The 24066-nt window shown below is 51.7% G+C and overlaps 1 protein-coding gene across 4 annotated transcripts in view; it reads right to left on the minus strand.

The window, feature by feature from the left end:
* The window catches only part of CACNA1B (calcium voltage-gated channel subunit alpha1 B), a 243833-nt gene that overhangs the window by 132588 nt on the left and 87179 nt on the right, over window positions 1-24066 (minus strand). For all 4 annotated transcript variants that reach the window (XM_055270114.2, XM_063636690.1, XM_055270113.1 and 1 more), the window contains 5 exons: window positions 14641-14850; window positions 10200-10312; window positions 3044-3156; window positions 747-878; window positions 437-509 (listed from right to left, as the gene is read on the minus strand). In XM_055270114.2, the coding sequence (XP_055126089.1) occupies window positions 437-509; window positions 747-878; window positions 3044-3156; window positions 10200-10312; window positions 14641-14850 (641 nt within the window). The remainder of the gene's footprint in view (window positions 1-436; window positions 510-746; window positions 879-3043; window positions 3157-10199; window positions 10313-14640; window positions 14851-24066) is intronic.

Below are 24066 nucleotides of genomic sequence, written 5' to 3' on the forward strand. Positions count from 1 at the left end.
TGAGGGGGATAGTTTTCCAGATACAGATGAGAACTGAGGGGGTCACTGGGATCTGAGATAGTAAGGGGAGAAGTTTAGGAAGTGCTTTGTTTTTGTTCTCGGAGGATAAAAAACAGAAGTGCATGCAAGTCTCAGGAGCTAAAAGATAAACTGGTGGCTTAAAGGCCAGCTGGGCCCCCCGGGAACTACACTTGCTCCCTACGGTGCTGCCACAGAATCCAGCTTCCTTCACCGTAGGGGCTGGGGTCCCCGGACCTGGAGATCTGCACGTTGCCGACTGCCTATGCTTCCCTCGTTTGAGGAACACTGTGTCTGAAAGGTCGGCGATCTGGGCCGTGTGGAGGAACAAGGGAGGGAACGACAGGAGTCCGCCTTCCCAGCACCCAGGGGAGACGGGAGCCGGGCAGGCTGCAAATGTGCAGAGCAGGGGACTTACCTGGAAGACAGTGAGGATGGCGGCAGGGAAGGTGTCAAAGTTGGTTGTGGGAGTCTCATCCTGGAAGTTGAACCTGAGGAAAACAGGAAGGCTTGGGCAGCGGCAGTCCCGTCAGTAGCGAGGCAGCGCCTGCAGGCTCCAGCGTGGCCTCAACCTGCTCGCTTCAGGCTGCAGATGGCCGCACACCAGCCCCTCTGAGGACCTTCCTGGTGGGAAGGTGGGTGGAGGCAGCCGGGGCAGCACTGTCTGCTCTGAGCTCTGCTTCCCTGCAAGACCCCAGCCTTGAGCTCTCCCTCCCAGGCCCACTTACTGTCCCCCAAACAGCTGCATCCCCAGCAGGGCGAAGACCACAATGAACAGGAAGAGCAAGAAGAGCAGGCTGATGATGGACTTCATGGAGTTCAGCAGGGACACCACCAGGTTCCGCAGGGAGCTCCAGTACCTGCGGGGCCAGGCAGGGGGTCTGAGCCAGCTCCAGATGCTGACTTCACACTCATGGCTCTCTGCAGCCACACTTAAGGCTCCAGTGACTTTCTAAACCCTGAGGGCTGCACACCTAGGTGTGAAGTTAGAGCTTTTCTCTGGAGTTTCAGGCCCACTACCCTGGACTTCTCTCCCCGAGGGCCCCATGGGAAGGCAGAGAAAAACACACCCAGTGCAGGACTCATCTCATCCTCCCAAACTGCTCCCTGTCCCTAGGTTCAGGAGGACGAGGCCACCATCCAGGTGGCCAGGCCCAATCCCAGACTTCATCCTCGGCCCCTCCCGGCCCCTCACTCCTCAACACCCAGTCAGCCACCAAGTGTCTCAGACCAGTGCCATGTGAAGCAAGTCCCACAACTGTTGTCATCAGCCCACAGCGGGAGGAGGAGCTACACCAGAACCTAGAGCAGATCTTCTGCAAGCGCTGTGGCCGGTGGCAGAGACCCTGGCTCCAGTGCCCCCTCACCAGGGACCAGGGACACGCGGCGTGGAGAGCTTGTAGGGCGGCACCACACAGACTCTCTGTGGTATCCCTCAACGCTCCCCATCCCAGAGGTCAGTGACCATGCCCTGCTCATGCACGGGTCCCCATGGCACACAGGCACCACCGAGGCTGCTGACGGCAACTGAGGGGCCAGTCCCTCATGTCCCTGTGCCTCTGCACGTGCTGTCCCATCTCCCTGGAATGGAGGGACTGCAGGACAGACACTGGTCTCCTTCTGTGCTCACTCTATCCCTGGGCACCCCTGGGCTCCCAAACCGTGTCCTTCTCCCTGGTGCCCACATCAGAGGCCCTGCTATCCTCCATGGATTCTCTTACAAAGTACCTGAGGGCTAATGGCAGATGAGCTGGAAGACTCTGGGAAAGGAATGGAGCCTTCTCCTGGGACTAGCAGGAGTCTAGGCCAGCCTGCCTCAGGACAGGGTCACCTACTTCCTGGGAGAAAATGGAGCCCAAGATGCCAGACCTAGAGGTGGGGTAAAGGCAGCCCTGTGGACACTTCGTGAAGCCTCACACCAGCAAGTTCTGGGAAGGCAACAGAAGTCTGAGGACACACAGCACAGAGCGCCAGTGAGGATTCATGGGCCCAGCGGGACTCAACTCTGCCCAAAACGCTTCTGCCTGTATAGCTTCATATCCTCCTATGGTCTTAGGTTTTGATTTAAAATGGATTGGAAAAGACCTGGGATTTCAGTTGCCCTGGGGAGGTCAGTGGGCTTCTGAGAGGTCGTCTTGGTCACTAGAGGTGTGACCTTGACCTGGCCCTGCGTGGGCTCAGTGTCAACAGTTCTGCTCCTTGGGCCCTGCAGCTGCCAAGGACACACACCAAGGTCCATGCTGACCCACGTGTGCATCTGGTAGGGTCCAGCTGCTCAGGAGCCTCCACAGTGCAGCCTTTGCTGCTGATGAGACTGCTGTGAGGAGGGTCTCTCTCTCTTCCCCACTACAACTCTGGCAGTGAGGGGAAGGGTTTTCACCCTGGTCCTCCTCTCACTACCTGCATCTGTCACTTCCTGGGCTTCAGTCTCTTTGTAGGCAAACTGCAGCAACTCACTGCCAGAGTCAAGTGGGACATAACTGTAAACATGGTCTTGTCACTGCCATCGTCAGCAAGGTGCAGGGTGGAGAAAGCAGGCCTGGGCATGGGGGTCTGGCAGGTGCCAGGCTGGCTCAGTGAGAAGCTCAGGGCCATGGCAGGGTGCACACAGGCTCTCCAGGGGTGGAGCTGCAGGGGAGGTTGGCAGACTTGGGGGCTGGACGATGGAAAAGCTTCCATCTGATGACTTCTGTTTTCCTCATTAACTACAAAGCAAAGTCACCTTTGAAGGCTGGGAAGATGGGGTGGTGGTTTCAAGACAGGAGACGACGGGAAATCGTGGAAAGCAAGTGAACAAGAAAGCTAAAGGGTGTGTCGGCAGCACGGAGGCCAGTCTGGGATGGCCCTGAGGGCAGATGTGGCCCCACAAGGCTGTTTTGGAACCACCTTTTGTATTTAAACCAACTGTAAGCCACAGAGAGAGCTTCTGGGTGCTGTGAACTCCTGGGGACAAGCACCCTGTGTGGCTGATCCCACGCCCTCTCCACCCTACACCTGCCCTCGCCTGGGAGTGCGGGGGACGTACTTCGTGACTTTGAAGATCCTCAGCAGGCGGAGGGCCCGCAGCACGCTGATCCCAAAGGAGCTTCCCGGCTTGATGGCCGCCCAGACCACTTCAAAGACGCTCCCCACGATGACCTGCAACGGGATGGCATTAGCCTTGGGTGCACCGCATCTGCACCTGTGCATGCAGATGGAGGTGTGTGTGCACTCTGCGTGGCTGCACCTCTCCGTAAGGAACCATCCTGCTTCCTTGTCTGACAATCAAGCCAGACAGGGTAACACAAGGCACACACCTCACACTGAGCTCTTGGAACCTTTGGGGAAGGCTGTAGAGTCCCACCAGTCCTGGTACCCGCCCTCCCTCCCACCCCCTACCCCCCACCCCAGACACACCAGGAGGACACAGGACATAGACCACGTTAGGCCTGCTGGCTTCCTGGCAGATCTTACAACCAACTGGTCTAATACCTCCTCTGTGCTTGACCACAGCCTGGTGACACTGGTGTCTTCTTCAACACCTCTGGAGCTGGGCAAACTCTCAAACAGCCCTGACTCTTAGACTGTTCTCTCACAGACTAGCAAAATCTATCTCCCTGTAACTTCCCCTCCCTGGTTCTGCCACTACTCCAAGATACTCAGATTCATAAATTGCATCTTGAGTCTTTTCTTCCCCCAATGACCAGGAAACAGCACATGCCACCAAGAACAGATTATGGCAAGCCTGCCTGTTTGTTTCATGCACTGTTGATGTTGATGAGCTGGAATTTGTGAGCAAGGTACACATCCTTCCTTCCAGCCGTTCCTCAGATAGACTGTGAGGAGGGCTGTCCTGGTCAGGGCCTGGTGTGAGGGACTCAGAAAGGACAGACCAGTGGGGCTGGAACACAGCAGACCCTTTACCACCTTCCCTCTGGACAGGACAAGCAAGGGGCCCCAAACTGAATTCTCTTCCAGGCCACTACCTCAAGGGGCACAATGTGGGCTCACAGTCAGCAGGAGCGCCCATGTCTTCTTCATGTGTGTTTAATTCTCATTACCTCTAAGCCACACTTCTGCAACTGGTGTGGAGAATTCAAATGTTGAGCCTCTCAAACTCAATTATATTGTATTTGGGACATATATTTTCCAAAGTTTCAGTCATTTCCACCAATTTCACATCAACTGCAAAGCTGATGAGCTTAACATCAATGCTCTCAGGAAGTCACTGAGAGAACGATGAATATGCTAAGACAGAGCCCTAAGGTACATCTCTAGAGACTTCCCTACAGGTTGACACTAATCTGTTAACCAGCATGTCTGGGAATGGCTGTGCACCATTTATGGGTCAACTCAAATGCACAGTCATCTGCTGTACATTTCTCTACCTTGTCCACAGATCGCCATTCAGAGAATATCTAACATTCTGTCAACAACCAGGTACACCAATATCCACAGCACCTGTGATAACCCTATCAATACAACAAACTGGGTGAGCTTGCCACCCCAGTCTTGCCAAGAGTGCCATCTGTTCTTGGTGATCACATGTGGCCCTTGATCATCACCACCAACTTTTCTCTGCACTAGCAAATCATCCAGATGTTTGCCTAGGGTTGAAGATTGTAGTTTTCTAAACATACTTTCTTCACATTGCCAGTCTTCCAGCATCTCTCCTGTTTTCCACTAATTATCAAAATTTGTCCTCACTGGTTCATGTAGTAGGCAGCCTCTAAGATGGCCTCAGTAATCCCTACCACCCAGTATTACTCCCTTGTATAATGCTATCCCCTTAAGGATGAGTTGGACCTAGTGACTCACTCTTAGTAAACAGAATACAGCAAAAGTGATGGGATGTCACCTCTGAGATCAGATTACAAAAGGACTGGTTTCTGTCTTGGGAACTCTTGACTCTTTCTCTGAACACCAGATATCGTGTCATAAGGACACTCCGGCAGCTGGGAGAGGCCCATGTGACCAGGAACAGAGGCCTGCCAGCAGCCACACCAGTAAGCCTGGAAGCAGATTTTTTGAGGTCCATTGAGAGCCACAATGAGCATGAGGCTGGAAGTGAATTCTCCAGCCCCAAATGAGCCTGAGAAGACTGCAGCCTCACTAGAGACTGCAAGCCAGGTGCACCCAGTTAAGCCACCCTGATTCCTGACTCACAGAAACAGTGAAATAATAAATATTTGTTTTCTTATGCCACTAAGCTTTTGGGTAATTTGTTCCCCAGCAGGAAAAGTCAATACAGATTTTGGAATCAGACGTGGGGTGATGCTGTGATAAAAACCTAAAATGTGGGAGTGGTTTTGGAACCAGAGGATGGACACTGAGCAGCACATTAATGAAGGGCTAAAGCGCACTTAACACACAATTCATAGAATTTTGGACATTAAGCATGCTGCACATCAGGGTCTGCAGGAAAGCGAGGATAATTTCATAGGAAGCTAGAGGAAGGGGTCCTGTTGTGTGCTGGCAGAAAATTTAGCCACACTGTTGCATGCAGCTATGTAAAACGCAGAAAACAGGCAAGGCGCAGTAGCTCATGCCTATAATCCCAACACTTTGGGAGGCTGAGGCAGGCAGATCACTTGAGGTCAGGAGTTTGAGACCAGCCTGACCAACATGGTGAAACCCCATCTCTACTAAAAATACAAAAAAAATAGCTGGACATGCTGGTGGGTGCCTGTTAGCTACTCAGGAGGCTGAGGCAAGAAAATTGCTTGAACCCAGGAGGCAGAGGTTGCAGTGAGCCGAGATCATGCCACTGCACTCCAACCTGGGCAACAGAGCGAGACTCTGTCTCAAAAAAAAAAAAAAAAAAAAAAGTAGAAAACATGCTTAATAAACCAGGGGATCAACCTCAAGAGATCTCAGAGCCAAGTGCTGAAGGTGCCACCTGATGTCTTCTTGCTGCTTATAGTCAAATGTGAGAGGAGAGAGCTAAACCAAGGAAAGTGCATTAAATAAAAGGAAGCCAGGACTTGCTGGTTTTGAATATGCTTAGCCTCTCCAGATCTCAACATTAATAATGACAAGGTCTCAACAAAGATATGGAAAAAAATGCTCAACACCACTAATCAGAGATGTGCAAATCAAAACCACAGTGAGATACCATCTAACACCAGTCAGAATGGCTATTACTAAAAAGTCAAAAAACAACAGATGTTGGCGAAGCTACGGAGAAAAGGGGATGTTGGTGGGAATGTAAATTAGTCCAGTCACTGTGGAAAACAGTTTGCAGATTTCTCAAAGAACTAAAATAGAACTACCATTTGATCCAGCAATCCCACTACTGGTCATATACCCAAGGGACTATAACTCATTCTACCAAAAAGACACATGCATTTGTTCACCACAGCACTATTCACAACAGTAGGGACACAAATCAACTTAGGTGCCAGTTAACAGTGGATTGGATCAAGAAAATGCGGTATATATACACCATGGAAGTCTGCACAGCTATTAAAAAAAATAACATGTATTTTGCAGTAATATGGATGCGGCCAGAGGCCATTATCCTAAGTGAATTAATGCAGAAACAAACACCAAATACCACACATTCTCACAAGTGGGAGCTAAACAAGGATACACATGGACACAAAGAAGGGAACAATAGACACTGGGGAGTACTAGAGGGAGGAGGGAGGGGGAAAGGGTTGACAAACTATCTTCCGGGTACTATGCTCACTACCTGGGTGATGGGATCGTGTGTATCCCAAACCTCAGCATCACACAATATACCCATGTAACAAACCTGCACATGTAATCCCTGAATCTAAATAAAACCTGAAATTTTAAAAAGAGAGAAAGGTGGCATGGTCTAAAGATGAAGCCAAGGGCAAGACTGTGACTTTTATTTGAGATCCCGAAAGGATCAAAGGTGGTGCCTCAGAGCACTACTCACCCACACTTTCAGGCTCTTCAAAGAGATTGAGGGTGCCTCACACATCCGGTCAATGAAGCAGGAACTTCTCTAAGACACTGGAGGTGCTGACCCTTAGCATCTCAACAGGAACACAGACAGAAAAGGTCTAAGGCCTAATAGGTGTGGGTAAAACTATTTTCTAATAAAGTGAACCCCAAGCTTCACAACATATCCATAAAGTTCTTAGAGGACATATTTGCAGAGACATCACCAACTTGGACTGAAAGAATCAAGACAATACAAAACAAAAATAAGTCTTCAGATTCCCAAAATTCTGCCAGTGGGAAGTAGGCTGAGAAAATCATTCAGCTGCAAACCTGAACTACCTTTCATGGAAAAGCAAAGGGAGTGAGAGGGCAGAACCAAGAGCCCAGGGGGCTTCCTGGCTGTAACAACGAATCCCAGACTTTCCAGCATGTGCCCAGCTGGATTTCAGAATCCCTATGGACCAGTGGCTCAGCTTTCTGCTGTCCCCTTGCTGAGCAGGAATATCTACTGCAGTTACCCTATGCCCATCCTACCACTGCACACTGAATGTTGAGTGTAGGTAACTCTCTAGTTCCACAGGTCAACAGATTAAGAGGCACCGCGGCCACTGCACTTAGGGAACTACATTCAAGGAGCCTCACCCACACCTGGACCTAACTGAGGATGAGATTCTGGACTTTGAGCTGATGCTATAATGGATAAGATTTTGGGGCGTTGGCAGGGGTGAAGGTGTTTTACACTGGGAAGGATATGAGCCACCGACAGCCAGAGGGCAGGCTGTGGCAAGCAGCCTCTTCCATGGCCCCAGTGGTCGTCACTGTCTGGTGTTCACATCCTTGTGTAATACCTGCTCCCATATATTCCTCTCCCCAGCCCAGTCACTGGGCCCAGTGACGCACTCCTAACTAAAAGACTATGGCAAAACTGATGGGATCTTTCTTTCAAGACAGAGTTTCTATAGCTTCTGTCTTATGTACATACTCTCAGTTCTCTCCCTCAGACCACAGCTGAGGACGTTCCAGCAGCCTATGGAGAGGCCACATGACCAGGAACCTGGCCTTCCAGCAACCAAATGCATGAGCTTGACACCAGATTCTCCAGTCCCAGTCAAGCCATGGAATGACCATATCGTTGGCCTTCAGCTGGGCTGAAGCCTCATAGGGGACAGTGCGCCAGAGATACCCAGTGCCACACCTGAATTCCTAACCCATAGAAATGTGAGACAGATTTTTGTAGTTTAAAGCTGCTAAGTGTTAGAAGAATGTGTTAGCTTATGTGCAAATTATCCCCATGTCCTGAGATCCAGTCAGTTCTGATCAGAAGATTAGAAGATATGAAAAAGATCCCTGCATCTCTGACATCTCCATCTCTTCAGCTCCCTCGGCCGATGCACTCAAAGCTTCTTTGTGACCAAGAAGTCAAAGGGTAAGAAGGGTTGTTGTCTTCCCACCATCTATCGAAATCACAGGACTCCATGTCTCAGAGAGCACCCTGGATGGCCACCGCCTTCCCTTCCTCAGAGATCAGAAGCACAGCATGATGCAGAACCACTACCCCTGAGGCCAGAAAGCCAGGCTCACCCACTGACTCCTCTCAAACCGATGGGCAGCCTGGGGCCAGTCACACAATGTCTGCCATTATCATCAGTAAAATGAGAGTCCTTGTGAGGATTCAACAAAATCACAGACACAAATGTCTACCACCTGTAGAAGTACAGTGCTCATGAGAGAAAAAGTCTGATTAAGGTGAATTTTCTAACGGAAGCTTTACTACCACGGTCCAGGCCCCTCTCTGGCTCCTGTAAACTCTGCAGAGCTCCAAACCCTCCCTTGGGGGAGTGGCACTCCTACTCCCCACTCCTTCCTGAGGAGGCGGTGCTCCCACCTGTCACTCCTTCATGGGAGGGCACTCCTTCATGGAAGGGGTAGTGCTCCCACCCTTCACTCCTTCCTGGGAGGGCAGTGCTCCCACCTGTCACTCCTTCCTGGGGGGGAGGGTAGTGCTCCCGTCACTCCTTGGGGGGGCAGTCATCCCATCACTCCTTCCTGGGGGGGCAGTGCTCCCACCTGTCACTCCTTCCTGGGGAGGGGGCAGTGCTCCCACCTGTCACTCCTTCCTGGGGGGGAGGGTAGTGCTCCCGTCACTCCTTCCTGGGGGGGGCAGTGATCCCGTTACTCCTTCCTGGGGGAGGGTAGTGCTCCCACCCTTCACTCCTTCCTGGGGGGGCAGTGCTCCCACCTGTCACTCCTTCCTGGGGGGGGGGTAGTACTCTCACCCTTCACTCCTTCCTGGAGGGGTAGTGCTCCCACCTGTCACTCCTTCCTACGGGGGTAGTGCTGGAAGCATTGTTACTCCTTCCTGAGGGACTCTGCTCCCACCTTTCACTCCACCCTGAGGGGGGCAATGCTCCCACCCTTCACTCCTTCCTGGTGGGGGCAGTGCTCCCACTCATCACTCCTTGTCACTCCCACTTGTCACTCCTTACTGGAGGGTTTGAAATGCTCTGGTACAAAGACTTGGAGGGGGTACTTACTCCCACTCCTCCCTCCTCCCTCAGGGGGCAGCTTGCCCACCCATCATTCCCAGCCTCCAGCAGGAAGACTCAGAACTCAGCCTCTGGGCAGGTGCCGACAGTGCCACATCCCTAGGCTCTGGGTTCAGGTCCCAGGAAGTGTCCTGTGCTCCCTGCCGGGTTCCAGTGAGGAGATTCTCGGACTGCCCTGCCCTGCCCTCTGTGCTCGAGTGTCATGGTAAGCTGTGAAACACACTGCCTCCAAGGCTTCTCCCACCTACAGAAATTGGTAAAGAGTCCCAGGCCAGGGCCACCACCTCCCCCAGCCCCATAGAGAGGACAGGACCATCATGGCCTATCATGCCCTAACCCCCAGAAGTGCTGGTGAATGTACCCAAGCCTGCCCAGGGCTAGAGCCCCCCTGAGCTCCACTGGGGAGAGACTGAGCCCTCCATAGGTTTGTGAGATCCCAAGCATGGAGGTAGCTGCAGAGCTGATTGTGAAAGTCTATGGACAGGATCAGAAGAGGGAAGGGTGACCTCCTGCCAACAGACAGCGACTGAGGCTGACACTCCCATCAGTCAGGCCCAGCCAGGACAGGCCTCCCTCTGCCAGCTCCCTGCTCCTCACTGTCTTCAGGCAGCCTTTCTGACCCATGTAGGGTCGCAGACCCCAGCCCACACGGGGCATGGCCTATGGGAAGGGGCCGTGTGCGCCGGAAGGAAAAGATACAGCCTGGGCCCATGTGGGCCCCTGATCAGGCCTCTCACTCACCCCAAAGTCGAAGCAGTTGAAGGAGGACCGGAAGTAGCTTCTGGGCCCCAGGCCATACATCTTCAGGGACATCTCTGTGAGGAAGAGACCCAGGAAAACAAACTCTGCAAAATCTAGGAGAAGCCGGAGAAGAGGGGGATTAGCTCGAGGCCTCCTCCCACTCTGGCTCCAGCCCACACTGGAGGACACCAGACCTCTGGGCCTTCCCAGGGCTGAGCCTTCCAGGCCTGGCCTGTGGTCCCATGCTCTGAAGTCTCAGCCCAGGAAAGGAACGATGGATTCAGAGGGACACGGAGAGGTACCTGTTCCGGTCTGAAAGGTGGTGAGTCCCTAGTGCCTCTGAGACCCAGAGAAGTACGGGCTCAGCAGGAGGCAAGCTCCCGAGATCAGCCCAGGTGTGAGTTCTGGGGTCATGGGGGTGCCCCCTCCTTACCAGAGGAGGGCCTGGGGCTATGAGGCAAAGGGCCCCATTTACCCCGAGGAGAGGCTCAGCTACAGCTTCCAGCTGGTCCTTCCACCTCTGGCCTCACCCTAATCTCTGACCGAAGGTGGGGTCCCTCAACCTCCTTGTCAGAATCTCCCATCTTTCCACTGGGACTTCCCAGTGGAAAGACGCCTCTTCCCAAGATGGCCACGGCACTGTGGCTGACTTGTATTCTGTTCACGTTTGCTGCCCTGAGGGGAGACCTCCTCCATCACCGCACTCCTCTCCAGCACAAGGCTGCCAAGAGGCACTGTCCCCTTGCACTGTCACCGAGTCACACAGAGGTTCCTGCAGGCACAGCAGCAGTGGAGGGGAGCTGTCTTGGGCCCAGGAGTCCTGCTGACCCTTCCAGGCCTCAGGACTGAGGGAGGCTATGCTGGGGCTAGAGGGCTGTGCTGGGAATTCAAGGTACACAGACTCTGCTCACCCAGCCCAAGCAGAAAGAGGGAGGCAGCACAAAAGAACGCCGTGGCTCCAGAGCTCGGTGAAGCCACAGGCAGCAGGAGGCCCAGCGAGGCCCAGCCACTGGCTGAGCCAGGAGTCCTAGGCATCAGGGTGAGGCCACTGTCTCTGACTCTCCTCCCAAAGGGTTGGGCAGGGATTGGCTCTTAAACTTCTCACAGTGCTGGTCAGGCCAAAGGCACCATGGCTCTGCCGGGGCAGCAGGGGCTAAGGAGGTGGCAGAGCCCACATGGAGAACAAGGTCCTGGGAGGGCATGAAGGGCAGACCCCTGAGAGTCCACAACTGGGCAGAGTCCAGCTCAGCCTTCCCAGGGCTTCTGAATCCCCCTCTACAGTCTCTGTTGGGACACGGGACCTTCAGCAGACACAACTCCTGATAAAGCAGACACTGGAAGAGGGGGCCACACACTCTTCCCACTCCTATGCTCCTAAAATCTCCTCCACCAAAGGCTATGCTGCACAGGTCCAGACAGCCTCGGTCGGGGGCAAGTCTGCAGCAGCCCAGACCTGGGACAAGCAGAGATGACAACTTCACAGACCACTTAGGCACCGTGCAAACAGACAGGAGTCTCAGGGAGGGGACACCCCGCTTTGTATGGCCTGAGCACATGGACAACCAGTTCCTTGGAGCAAGTCACCTGCAGCAAGCCTGGCCTCTGACACCAGCCAGAAAATCACTAGGCACTCAAGCTAAGCATGGGATGATAACAAGGCCAAGCAGCATCCCTGGAGAAGCCGAGAGCCCCCTGTGAGAGGCATGGATGCCCAGCGACCCTCAGGCAGGGCTGCTCGGGAATGGAAGGATCCACCCTCAACTGAGACCACTGGACCCTACAGCTCTGACCTGGGCCTGGCTGTGCAGACCACCAGGTGTGAGATGTGGCAGGAAAGCCGTGCCCCCTGCAGTCCAGCGCAGAGCACCCCAGCAAGCCCAGGGGAATATACAAGCAGCTTGGAAAGTCCCAACACACCTGGCCACAAAGTCCCAGAGCCCCTCTGCATGGGTCACAAAGGTCTCAGGCTTCCCACATGAGGGGCTCGGGCCCAGGGAGGAGGCCCCAGAGATGGGACTGCTGGCACCCACACCCTAGATCTGGGAGGGGAGGCTACCCAGGCACACACCTTGCTCCCCAGGAGACCAAAGTGAGAGCACTTTGCAAGGAACAAGTACAAGAAATGCAAATGGTAAAACTTTCAGAGAAAGAGATCTGAAATCCTCCAACATCCTGTCTGCCCTCTCACTCTCCCTAGGAACGGATGCCCTCAGCCTCACATACTCAGCCTCCACTCTGAGGCCCAGAAAGGGCATTCATTCGTATACTCTTGTATCATGCATCCTACCAGCAGGCACTGGTGCTGTTTTGAGCCAGCATGGGGACAGAGTTCACCCTTTTCCCCAGGAGTTCACAAGCTGAGGGGGAAACAGACAGATCACTAAAACCAGGTTTTGTCTTCTAAGAGGATGGTGTGCTATGGGAGCAGAGGGAGGGAGAGCAAGTCTGGTGAGCTGCATAAGGCCCCCCAGGGGCTCACAGGATGGCAAGGCCTGACGGTGCCCCTCTTAACCACTCAAGCCTCAGTTTTGAAGGTTCTGGCAATGTATTGAGGGCAGGTCCTTGAAGAATGGACAGCCGAGGTGCACAGAACCCACGATGAGCCCCTGCGAAGCTGCTCTAGGCTGGGCGGCCACACCTCCTTGCCTCTGGCAAGCCTGTCCTACCCACTGAGCAAGCCTCCCTCAGGCCCAGCCCGGCTGTCAGGGACACTGCCCACTTTTCCCTCCAGCCGTTTTTCCCTCAGTGACACAATGAAGCCAGGAACTCCAGGAAACCGCAGAGAAGACACAGCAGCGGTCTATGGTCAGGGATGCCTGTAGCCTCACCAACGCCTAGACACTCCCAGGCCTGCGCTCCCGCACAGCAGACACGCGACTGGGCTGTGCAGCCCCACCCCTACCCCACTGCCTGCCAACAGCCTCTCACGGGGAAGAACAGGCCTAGTCACTGGGTCAGGAGGAAGTCCTTGGCCCCCACCTGACCCCCAAGGGTGGGAAAACCTTAGCTAGAGGACTCAAGAGAGACACTGAACTCAGGCCCAAGCAAAGTCCCGAGGTACCACCCTGTGGGCCCCAGGACATGTCAATCAGGAGCTGGGACAGGCAGTTCCATGTACACAAGCTGCTTCTCGACCTGCAGCCGCCCAGGGAGCCTGAGCCGGAGCTCCCTTGGCTCCTTTTGCTTCTGATGCCCGCACCATCTCCCTGTTCGCAAATCGTAGATTTCAATGTCAAGTTTGGGAAACTGTAGCCCAGAGTTCCACCCCAACACAGCCACTCTCCCACCCATGCTTCCAGGTGACCTGCAGCCCCAACTCTCCCACTGTGGAGCTGTCAGATCCTGCAGCTCAGGGAACCCTCACACTCCTGGGAAGAGCAGCTGAGGCCCTCTGGTCTGCAGAGCAGGGCTCAGCCGGCCAGCTAGGGCCCTGGTGAGGCCACCATCACAGCGGGACACAGTGACAGCCAGGCTGGAACTGGGAGCTGGGACAGTTCTTCTCTGGAGTCGGAAAAGGCTTTCCTGGGTGCCTCGGCAGCTTCAGGCAAACAGGGCCCTCAAGGGGAGACTGAGGCCCTCCAGGGAGCCCCAAACAGGCCCTGTCTCCAGATCAGCTGTAGACGCCCAGCAGGGTGAGTGCAGCTGACCCCTGGGGTCGGGAGGGCTGAAGCACTACCTGACAGGACATAAAACATGGGTGGACTCTTTGGTTTTGATCCTCTTTGTGAAGTAAGACCACAGAACAACACTGTATTCCACACGGGACAGAGAGTCCAAGGCTGTGACAGACCAGGCCTGGAGAGGCCCATCCTGGCCCCGGTCCTGAGGCTGTGAAGGACCAGCTCTGGAGGAGCCCATCCTGGCCCCTGTGCTGAGGTTTGTGGAACAGAACTGCAGATAGTTCACTCCACGGAAGGGCATGAATGCATCCAGACTCACCCAATTGTAAAGAAAAATGAAGGTAACAAGGGGAACCCAGGGAGGGTAAGAAGCCAGGACTCTCCCCTCAGGAATCCGGGGCAGAATCAGCAGCCATGTGGTGGAAAGGAGCATGGGGCTAAGTCCCATCTGTGGGTCTGAAGCCCTCTCGGGGGAGGACACCCATTTGCCTGGCCTGACTCGCCCCTGGTCGTCCCACATATATGCTGCCCTGGGTGCCTCGGACCCCTCAACCAGTCTCACACTACGCTGAGGGACAGGGGTCTAGCAGATCCAGCTGTGCTTTCTGGAACCCAGGGGCTGGAGAGGCCACCCTCCAGCTCTGGACACACCCCAGGCCCCCACAGAGGCCCTTGGGGGCAGACTAGGGCTATGGGATACTTTGGGCAACATGGGGGTGGGTCCCGTCCCACTCAGGGTGGCCCCAGGGCATGGACCAGGGTTTCCAGGCTGAGAGCAGAGATGCTCAGGAAGCACCTGAGGGACAGACGGGGATACGTACACAGCGCCGTGGTGAGCCGCCGCGGCTGGTTGTAATGCACCATGGCCACACACAGTGTGTTCAGGGCCACCACGCACAGCACCACCCAGTAGAAGCTCTGAGCCTTCACCATGCGCCGGATAAAAAAGCGGAACATCTTCTCCTTCCTCCGGAAGTATGACGAGCTCTCTGTCTTCCCGCTCTTGAGGCTGGCGCGGGCGAAGGGGGATCCTGAGGGGATGGGGGGTTACTGAGGATGTGGGGACCACTGGGCACCCGCCTACCCCACCTGTGGACCCCCACAGATGCACCCTGGAGGATACCTGCCCCCAGCCCCAGCCGGTCACAGACAATTGTGCCAGTGACCCCTGTGACCTCCACTTCACAGCTGAGGGAACCAAGGCCCTGATGATCTCCATGGTTACTGGGTGCCAGATGTGAGAGCGGGATTGAAGTGGATGATCCACACTCACTTCTCTGGTCCCCAGCATCCCCGGCCACCTTCTAGGAGCACAGCCCTGATGCCTCCAGGCAACTCTCCATGAGCACCCCAAGCTTTTTCCCCTGAAGACATAAATCTGAGTTAGTCCCTCCCCAGATCCCATCTCTTCAGCATAGCCCACAGAGCCCTGCAGCATCTGGCCCTCACTCTCTCTCCCTCACGGACTCAGGGGTCAGCAGCCATGGGCTGCCTATTTTCTAAGTAGTTTTCCTGGAACACAGCCAAGCTCATCGGTTTACGCATGGTCCACGGCTGTTCAATGTCCACAACACTTACTGTTGGAAACTTTGTCCACCTGCTCCAGCCTGACTGCTTCTCTACCCTGCTCACCACCCAACCCAGCAGCCTTTTCCCATGTCCACGCACACCACTCCTGCTGTGTCCTGGCCCTTCACACAGTATCCCAAGTGTGCAATGTGTCCCTCACTGGACTCCTTCCCACACACCTTCAGGTCTCAGCATTAACGTCACCTGCACAGACACCTGCTCTGGGCACACCGTTTAGAACAGGGCCCTCAGCTCAACTCCAACAGTGGCCCTGACCACATCACCACCTGTCACTGTGTTTTATTGTTGACCTGTTCCATGCCCAACTCCCAGACAAGACTGTAGGCTCCATGAGGACAGGGCGACATTGTCTTTTTCACCACTGAGCCCCTCACACTGAGAGGGGCTTGATCAATGCTTAAAAACTGAGGGAAGGGTCTCTATGAGGATTCAGGTGTGTGTCTGTACAGGAGCTGGCTGTGTGTCTCTGCAGGAGAGCACATCTGCCTGTGTAAGGGCTTCTTAGTTTGTGCACTAAGCCTGGCCATGTGTGTGCCTCTCAGTGTTCTCAGAGAGCAGACAGCTATGCCCCAGCCATGGGTCTCTCAGTGGGCTTTGAATACCTGGGTTTGAGAATGGGGTCCCTGTGTGAGGATGTGGGGAGCAGTGTATGCTACGTGTACTTTCTGTGTGTTTGTACACACATGAATATGTGTGCACACCCAGGTTCTCAGTGGCACAAAAGAGCAGGGGCGGTGTGGGCATGTGTGCTATGCACATTTTCTGTTTGTACACACGTGCATTTGTGTGCACACCCAGGCTCTCAGTGGCACGCAAGAGAGGAAGTGTGTGAGCATGCTTACTATGAGCACTGTGTGTTTGTACACACATGCATATGTGTGCACACCGAGGCTTTCAGTGGCACGGGAGAGGGAGGTGTGTGGGCTTGTGTGCTATGTGCACTTTCTGTGTGTTTGTACACGTGTGTACATGTGCACACCCAGGCTCACTCAGTGGCATGTGGCCGGCCCTGCTGAAGGCCAGGGATGACCACTCCCCACAGAGGCAGCAGTAGGGCAGAAGGGAGGCAGGTGTGCAGTGCAGATAAGGAGGGGCACACACACGGGCAGAGCTGTGCACAGAACGAGCCCACTCTGAACCCCCCATGCACCCACACACAGTTGCGCAGGAACACAGGAGTCACACACACACATGCTTCACAGCCCACATCCAGCCTGACTGCGCTCACTTTTGAAGATCCAATGAGATGCTCACACAGACGCACTCCTCAGCGCACATGAGACACACACCTGTGAACACAAACAGGGCCACTCTGGGAAGGAGGGAAAGAGAACACGTGACTCACGTAAACCACTGTGTCTGCACACACACGTGGCCAGGAAGACAAGCAACAAATTCTCCAAAGGGGACTCTGTGGCCATCCCCACCAGCCAGTAAGAACCAGTCAGCCTCTGCTATGAGAAAGGCCTCATAGAAATGCTGCCCTTTCACAATGGGCCACAGCCCCCCTACACACACATCTTCCTGTGCCACACAACACAAGACAACCACACACATCCTCGCCTGTCACAGGCACAACCACAGTCATGCCAACAGCCATATTTGCACAGAACCACACTCCCCAGACATTGCCCTTAAACTCCACCAGTTCCTTGCTGTAAACATCCACTTTAGAGAAGCCAAAGGCACCAGAGCCAGGGGACTGAGCAAGACCTAACTCCCACTCCAGAGGCCCTGGGGGAGAGAGCTGGGTGCAGCCCCTCACATCCCAGCTCAGCAACCCCAGCAGCACCCAAGACAGATGCGTTTGTTCCCTGGGGATGGGGCACAGGTCCCTAAGGACAGCAAGCAGCCACTGTGGGCTCCAGTCTGCTCCAGTAAAAGCAGAGAGTCTACAGGAAATGCAGAAACATCTCTGGAATCACAGCTTTGGGAAAACCAAGAGAGATTGGGCTTCTTTTCAGCTTCCTGCATTTTCCAGAGTTCACTTAATTAGCATATATTCTTTATAACGAAAAAGCTTATTTCAAGAAAAATGATATGACATCTTCAAGCTAGGGAGAAATTCCATATTACATTAACCTATGAATGATGACACAGTGAAGTACTGCTGAGAATACGGCCTGACTGCTGCAAATACTTAGATTTCTTTCTCTTGTGCCCTAAGGCAGAGTCTTTGCTAGTCCTGGGTAACCCCAATTTGTTCAAAAAATGTGTACAAACTGTGCCAGGCCCTGACCAAAGCACAGAAAACACAAAATGACCAAGATCCGTCCCTGTTCTCAATAACCCTTCTAGAGGCCAGTGGGGAGACAGACAGGAAAGTGTGTTTCCTTCCAGTGCAGCTGCTGTATTTGCCACACGGGGCAACAAAAGTGACGTGAGGCTAAAGCACAAGCTGATGGAGGCCCTAATGGCTGTCACCCCCAGCCCTTGTGCACATCATGCAGCCTGGAGATTCCTCAACTGAAAACAGAGCAGTCACCTGTACCTCACAAGGTGGTGTGGGATTCAATGAGACAGCACAGGGCCAAGCTCAGCGGGGCTCAACCAGCTGACAGGAGTCAGGGCAGACAGGGTGACACGGGTTATGGGCAAGCCTGGGCTGGTGACACAGCCAGTCCTCAGGCAGAGGGCAGTCAAGGGCACCAAGCAGTGCTGAGAATGTGGAGATTCAAGCACGGTTTCATCTCCTCCCCACCAGGCCCCAGGCCCCAGGCCCCAAGCCCACCCTGAACCAACAGCGGAGGCCAGTGGGTCCTGAATGCAAGTGAATCCTTGGTGTCTGCTGGGTACCCAGAAGGAAAAGTCAACAAAGGCCCAGAGATCCAAATATAGCAACAAACAACTCAAAATAAAACAAAACTAAAAGAGAGAGAAAAAAACTTTTAGAGAAGAAATAAAATTCTCTTCTGAAACCATTCAGCAGACGAAAAAAAGGGGAGTTCAGTCAAGCACAAGCAGCATCTCCAACGTGGAGGTGAACGCGAGCTCAAGGAAGAGGGCATGGACTGACAGGAGCAGAGCAAGTGATGCCACATGAAACAGGAGGGGCTCCAGATGCAGGAGATCAAGAAAAGGAGACAGGATAATGAGACAAACGGAGGGAAGCACTCCACGCCAGAGGGGCCCTGAGCCTGCACTTTGAGGGGCAGACAGAGAGCAAGTCACTGACGAAGGAAAAGCATCCAAGTGTCCGATGCCTCATCTGCAACAGGAAATGAGAGAGAGAGAGAGAGAGAGACGTTTGCAGCAGGCACAGCAGCCTGGATCTCGCTCCTCAGTGGGGAACAAGGAAGGGCACCTGAGTGTACACAGGAACTCAAAGAGTCAGCCACCACCCACACCCCCATTCATTTCAGGGGAGAGCAGCCGAGTGACAGAACAGAGTTAAAACGGAGGAGACAGTCCTGCAGTGAGCAAGGACTGAAAAGAAGATGCTAAGGTAAACCTAGGTGAGTGAGGGTAGGGCTCTGAGAGTGGGCAACGAGAACGATAGCTGAGGGCCCCTGGGCATAGAGGAGCCTGTGGGGGCAGCCTGAAGGGACTGGCGACACTCAAGAATGAAAAGTGAACACCGTCAAACCAGGATGCGGAGGCAGGGCAAGTACTGGAAAGGCTGTGACTTACTGGGTATGGGTGGAGGCAGAATAAAGGGAAATAGGGCAATTTAGTGATGGAACTAGTACATCTTGGTAGTAAAGATGCTAAAGAAACAAAAACAGTAAAGAGGTACGTTGACAATTATGAGAGCAGGGAAGGGAAGGTAACCTTTTGTGGAACAGAAGAATTAGAGAGTAAAAATAAGCAAGGGAGGAGAGGAGCAATAAATAGCAACTTGATTAAAGCAACAAAACTTGGGATGAAGAATAGAGCCAAACATTATACTAAATAGAGGGAGATGGATTTACCCATTACTATTAGAAACAGAGACCATACAACTGTTTTTTGTTTTTTGTTTTTGTTTTTGTTTTTTTTAAAAAAAAAAGCAAAACCACCAAGCCAGGCACGGTGGTGCCCACCTATAGTCCCAGCTACTCAGGAGGCTGAGACAGGAGGATCATCCTGGGCAACAGAACTCTGTCTCTTAAATAAATAAATAAAATTTAAAAAAATTGGCTGGGTGCGGTGGCTCACGCCTCTAATCCCAGCACTTTGGGAGGCCGAGGCGGGCAGATCACGAGATCAGGAGATCGAGACCGTCCTGGCTAACATGGTGAAACCCCTTCTCTACTAAAAATACAAAAAATTAGCTGGGCATGGTGGCACGTGCCTGTAGTCCCAGCTACTTGGGAGGCTGAGGCAGGGGAATGGCTTGAACCCGGGAGGCGGAGGTTGCAGTGAGCCGAGATCGCGCCACTGCACTCCAGCCTGGGTGACAGAGCAAGACTCCATCTCATTAAAAAAAAAAAAAAAAAAAAAAAAAAAAAAAAAAAAATTAAAAAAAATTTTGGCCAGGCAGTGGCTCACGCCTGTAACCCCAGCACTTTCAGAGGCCGAGGCAGGCGGATCACGAGGTCAGCAGATCGAGACCCTCCTGACTAACACAGTAAAACCCGGTCTCTACTAAACAAAATGCAAAAAATTAGCTGGGCCTGGTGGCAGGCGCCTGTAGTCCCAGCTACTCAGGAGGCTGAGGCAGGAGAATGGCATGAACCCGGGAGGCAGAGCTTGCAGTGAGCCGAGATCAAGCCACTGCACTCCAGCCTGGGCGACAGAGCAAAACTCTGTCTCAAAAAAAAAAAAAAAAAAATTTAAAAGGCAGAACCCAGATAAATACAATTTACAAGAACACTTAAAATGATAAAGAAGAGCTGGAAATGAAAGGAAAAGAAAGGTGCCAGGCAAATGCAAGTTAAAAACCAAAACCAGTGATAGCAACAAAAAGTAGAACCAATGACATTTGATGTCGACAAGGTGCAACTGTCCAGCAGAGGAACTGCACAGATTAAGAAGGTATTGTGTGATGAAATAAAGTATAATTTAGGAAGAAGATGTAAGAATCATAAACTTTATATTGCCCAAACTATATAGTCACTAAATATGTAAACAAAAGTCACTAGAAATACAAGAGGAACTTCATAAAAAACAAAATGAGCTGGGCACGGTGGCTCACGCCTGTAATCCCCACACTTTGGGAGGCCAAGGTGGGCGGATCATGAGGTCAGAGTTCAAGGCCAACCTGGTGAAACCCTGTCTCTACCAAAAATAGAAAAATTAGCTGGGTGTGGTGGTGGGCGCCTGTAATCCCTCTGAGGGAGGAGAATCGTTTGAACCCAGGAGGCGGAGGTTGCAATGAGCCGAGATCGCACCATTGCATTCCAGCCTAGGCGACAGGGTTAGACTCTGTCTTAAATAAATAAATAAATAAAATGAAGTAGGACTACAGGCACGCACCACCATGCTCAGCTAAGTTTTTAATTTCTTTGTAGAGGTGGGATCTCACTATGTTATCCAGGCTTGTCTCGAACTCCTGGCCTCAAGCAATCCTCTGGCCTCAGCCTCTCAAACTACTGGGATTACAGGCATGAGCCACCGCACCCGGCCAATACACTTGATTTTAATAAATATACCTATAATCCACTATCTTTTAAACACAGGACACAGGAGGGGCACGGCAGGCCACCACCTTGGTCATTCAGGCTTCTCAGCCATTCCAGCCTGTGGGACTTGGAAAGCACAAACTGATCAGGGGACGAAGGCATCTCCAAAACAGCACAGCTGCTCTATCAAAAAGCAGCCAGGCCGCTTCTTTAAATGGGTCCTTGATCCCATTCCTCCTGACTGGGTAAGACCTCCCAACTGGGTCTCCAGCCACCTCCTACAGGCACATTCAGGCCAGCAATAGGTCAGCACTCCCCGGGACAGAGCTTATAGAGGATGGGGCAGGATGCCATCTTTGCTGTTTCATGACCTTCGCTGGTGATACCACCAAGTATGGGGAAAACCAAGGCAACTAGGCTCTGGAGTGGACCCACAGAAAACTGCAGCAGCCCTAGGGAAGAGAGGCCAGACTGCTAAAAGGAAAGCAAACAAACAGAAAACAACAACAACAACAAAACACAAAAACCCCATCCAAAGGTCAGCAACCTCACAGATCAAAGGTGGATAAGCCCACAAAGATGAGAAATAATCAACACAAAAATGCTTAAAACTCAAAAAGTCAGAGTGCCCCTTTTCTTCCAAATGACTGCAACACCTCTCCAGCAAGGGCTCAGAACTGGGCTGAAACTGAGATTGTTGAAATGACAGAAGTAGGCTTCAGAAGGTGGATAATAATGAACTTCACTTATGAAGCTATAAGAGCATGTGGTAACCCAATGCAAAGAAGCTAAGAATCATGATAAAACAATACAGGAACTGACAGCCAATATAGCTAGTTTAGAGAGGAATATAACCAACCTGCTAGAGCTGAAAAACACACTACAAGAACTTCACGATGCAATCACAAGTATTAATAGCAGAATAGATCAAGCAAAGAATCTCAGAGCTGGAAGACTATTTTTCTGAAATAAGACAGGCAGACAAAAATAGAGAAAAAAGAGTGAAAAGAAATGAACAAAACCTCTGAGAAATATGGGATTATGTAAAGAGACTGAATCTATGACTGATTAGGATACCTTAAAGAGACAAGGAGATTGGAACAAGTTGGAAAATGTACTTCAGGATATCATCCATGCATTTCAGCCTAGGCGACAGGCTCAACCTAGCAAGACTGGCCAACATTCAAATTCAGGAAATGCAGAGAACCCCAGTAAAATACTCCATGAGAAGACCATCCCCAAGACACATAATCATCAGACTCTCCAAGGTTGAAGTGAAGGAAAGAATGTTAAGGGCAGCCACAGAGAAAGGCCAGGTCACCTGCAAATGGAATCCCATCAGACTAACAGTGGACCTCTCAGTGGAAACCCTACAAGCTAGAAGAGATTGGAGGCCAATATTCAACATTCTTAAAGAAAAGAACTTCAAATCCAGAATTTGATATCTGGCCAAATCAAGCTTCATAAGTGAAGGAGAAATAAGATCCTTTTCAGGCAAGCAAATGCTGAGGGAATTCGTTATTACCAGACCTGCCCTACAAGGGGTCCTGATGGAAGCACTAAATATGGAAAGGAAAAACCATTACTAGCCACTGCAAAAACAAACTGAAGTAAACAGACCAGTGACACTATGAAGAAACCACATAAAAAGTCTGCAAAATAACCAGCTAGCATCATGATGACAGGATCAAATTCACACATAACAATACCAACTTTAGGCGGGCCATGGTGGCTCACGACTGTAATCCCAGCACCTTGGGAGGCCGAGGCAGGCAGATCATTTGAGGTCTGGAGTTCAACCAGCCTGGCCAACATGGTGAAACCTCATCTCTACTAAAAATACAAAAAACTTAGCCAGGTGTGGTGGCACATGCCTGTAGTCCCAGAGATACTTGGAAGGCTGAGGCAGGAGAATCACTTGAACTTGGGAGGCGGAGGTTGCAGTGAGCTGAGATCACGCCACTGCACTCCAGCCTGGGCGACAGAGTGAGACTGTCTCAAATAATAATAATAATAATAACAATACTAACTTTAAATGTAAATAGGCTAAATGCACCAATTAAAAGATGCAGAGTGGCAAGCAGGATAAAGAACCAAGACCCAACAGTATGTTGTCTTCAAAAGACCCACCTCACATGCAAAGACACACATGGGCTCAAAATAAAGGGATGGAGGAAAATTTACCAAGCAAATGGAAAACAGTTTTTCTAAGAGTAGGGGTTGCAATCCTAGTTTCTGACAAAACAGACTTTAAATCAACAAAGATCAAAAAAGATGATGAAGGATATTATATGGTGGTGAAGGGTATTACATAGTGGTAAAGGGTTCAATTCAACAAGAAGAGCTAAATGTCCTAAATATACATGTACCCAATACAGGAGTACCTAGATTCACAAAGCAAGTTCTTCGAGACTTCAGAGACTTAGACTCTCACACAATAATAGTGGGAGACTTTAACAACCTACCAACAATATTAGACAGATCGTCAAGACAGAAAATCAACAAAGACATTCAGGAGTTGAACTCAGCTCTGGATCAAGTGGACCTGATAGATATATACAGAACTCTCCACCCAAAGACAATGTAATATACATTCTTCTCATTGCCACACGACACTTACTCTAAAATTGATCGCGTAACTGGAAGTAAAACACTCCTCGGCAAATGCAAAAGAACTGAAATAACAACAGTCTCTAAGACCACAGTACAATCAAATTAGAACTCAAGATTAAGAAATTCACTCAAAACCACACAACTACATGCAAAACGAACAACCTGCTCCTGAATGAATTTTGGGTAAATAATGAAATTAATGCAGAAATCAAAAAGTTCTTTGAAACTAATGAGAACAAAGATATAACATACCAGAATCTCTGGGACACAGCTAAAGCAGTGTTAAGAGGGAAATTTATAGCACTAAATGCCCATACCAAAAAGAAAGATCTCAAGTTAACAACCTAACATCACAATTAAAAGAACTAGAGAACCAAGAGCAAACAAACCCCAAAGCTAGCAGAAAACAAGAAATAACTAAGATCAGAGCTGAACTGAAGGAGATAGAGAAATGAAAAATCCATTAAAAAAATCAATGAAAACAGGAGCTAGTTTGTTGAA

Source organism: Symphalangus syndactylus, chromosome 3 (assembly GCF_028878055.3).
Source record: "Symphalangus syndactylus isolate Jambi chromosome 3, NHGRI_mSymSyn1-v2.1_pri, whole genome shotgun sequence".
Lineage (NCBI taxonomy): Eukaryota > Metazoa > Chordata > Mammalia > Primates > Hylobatidae > Symphalangus > Symphalangus syndactylus.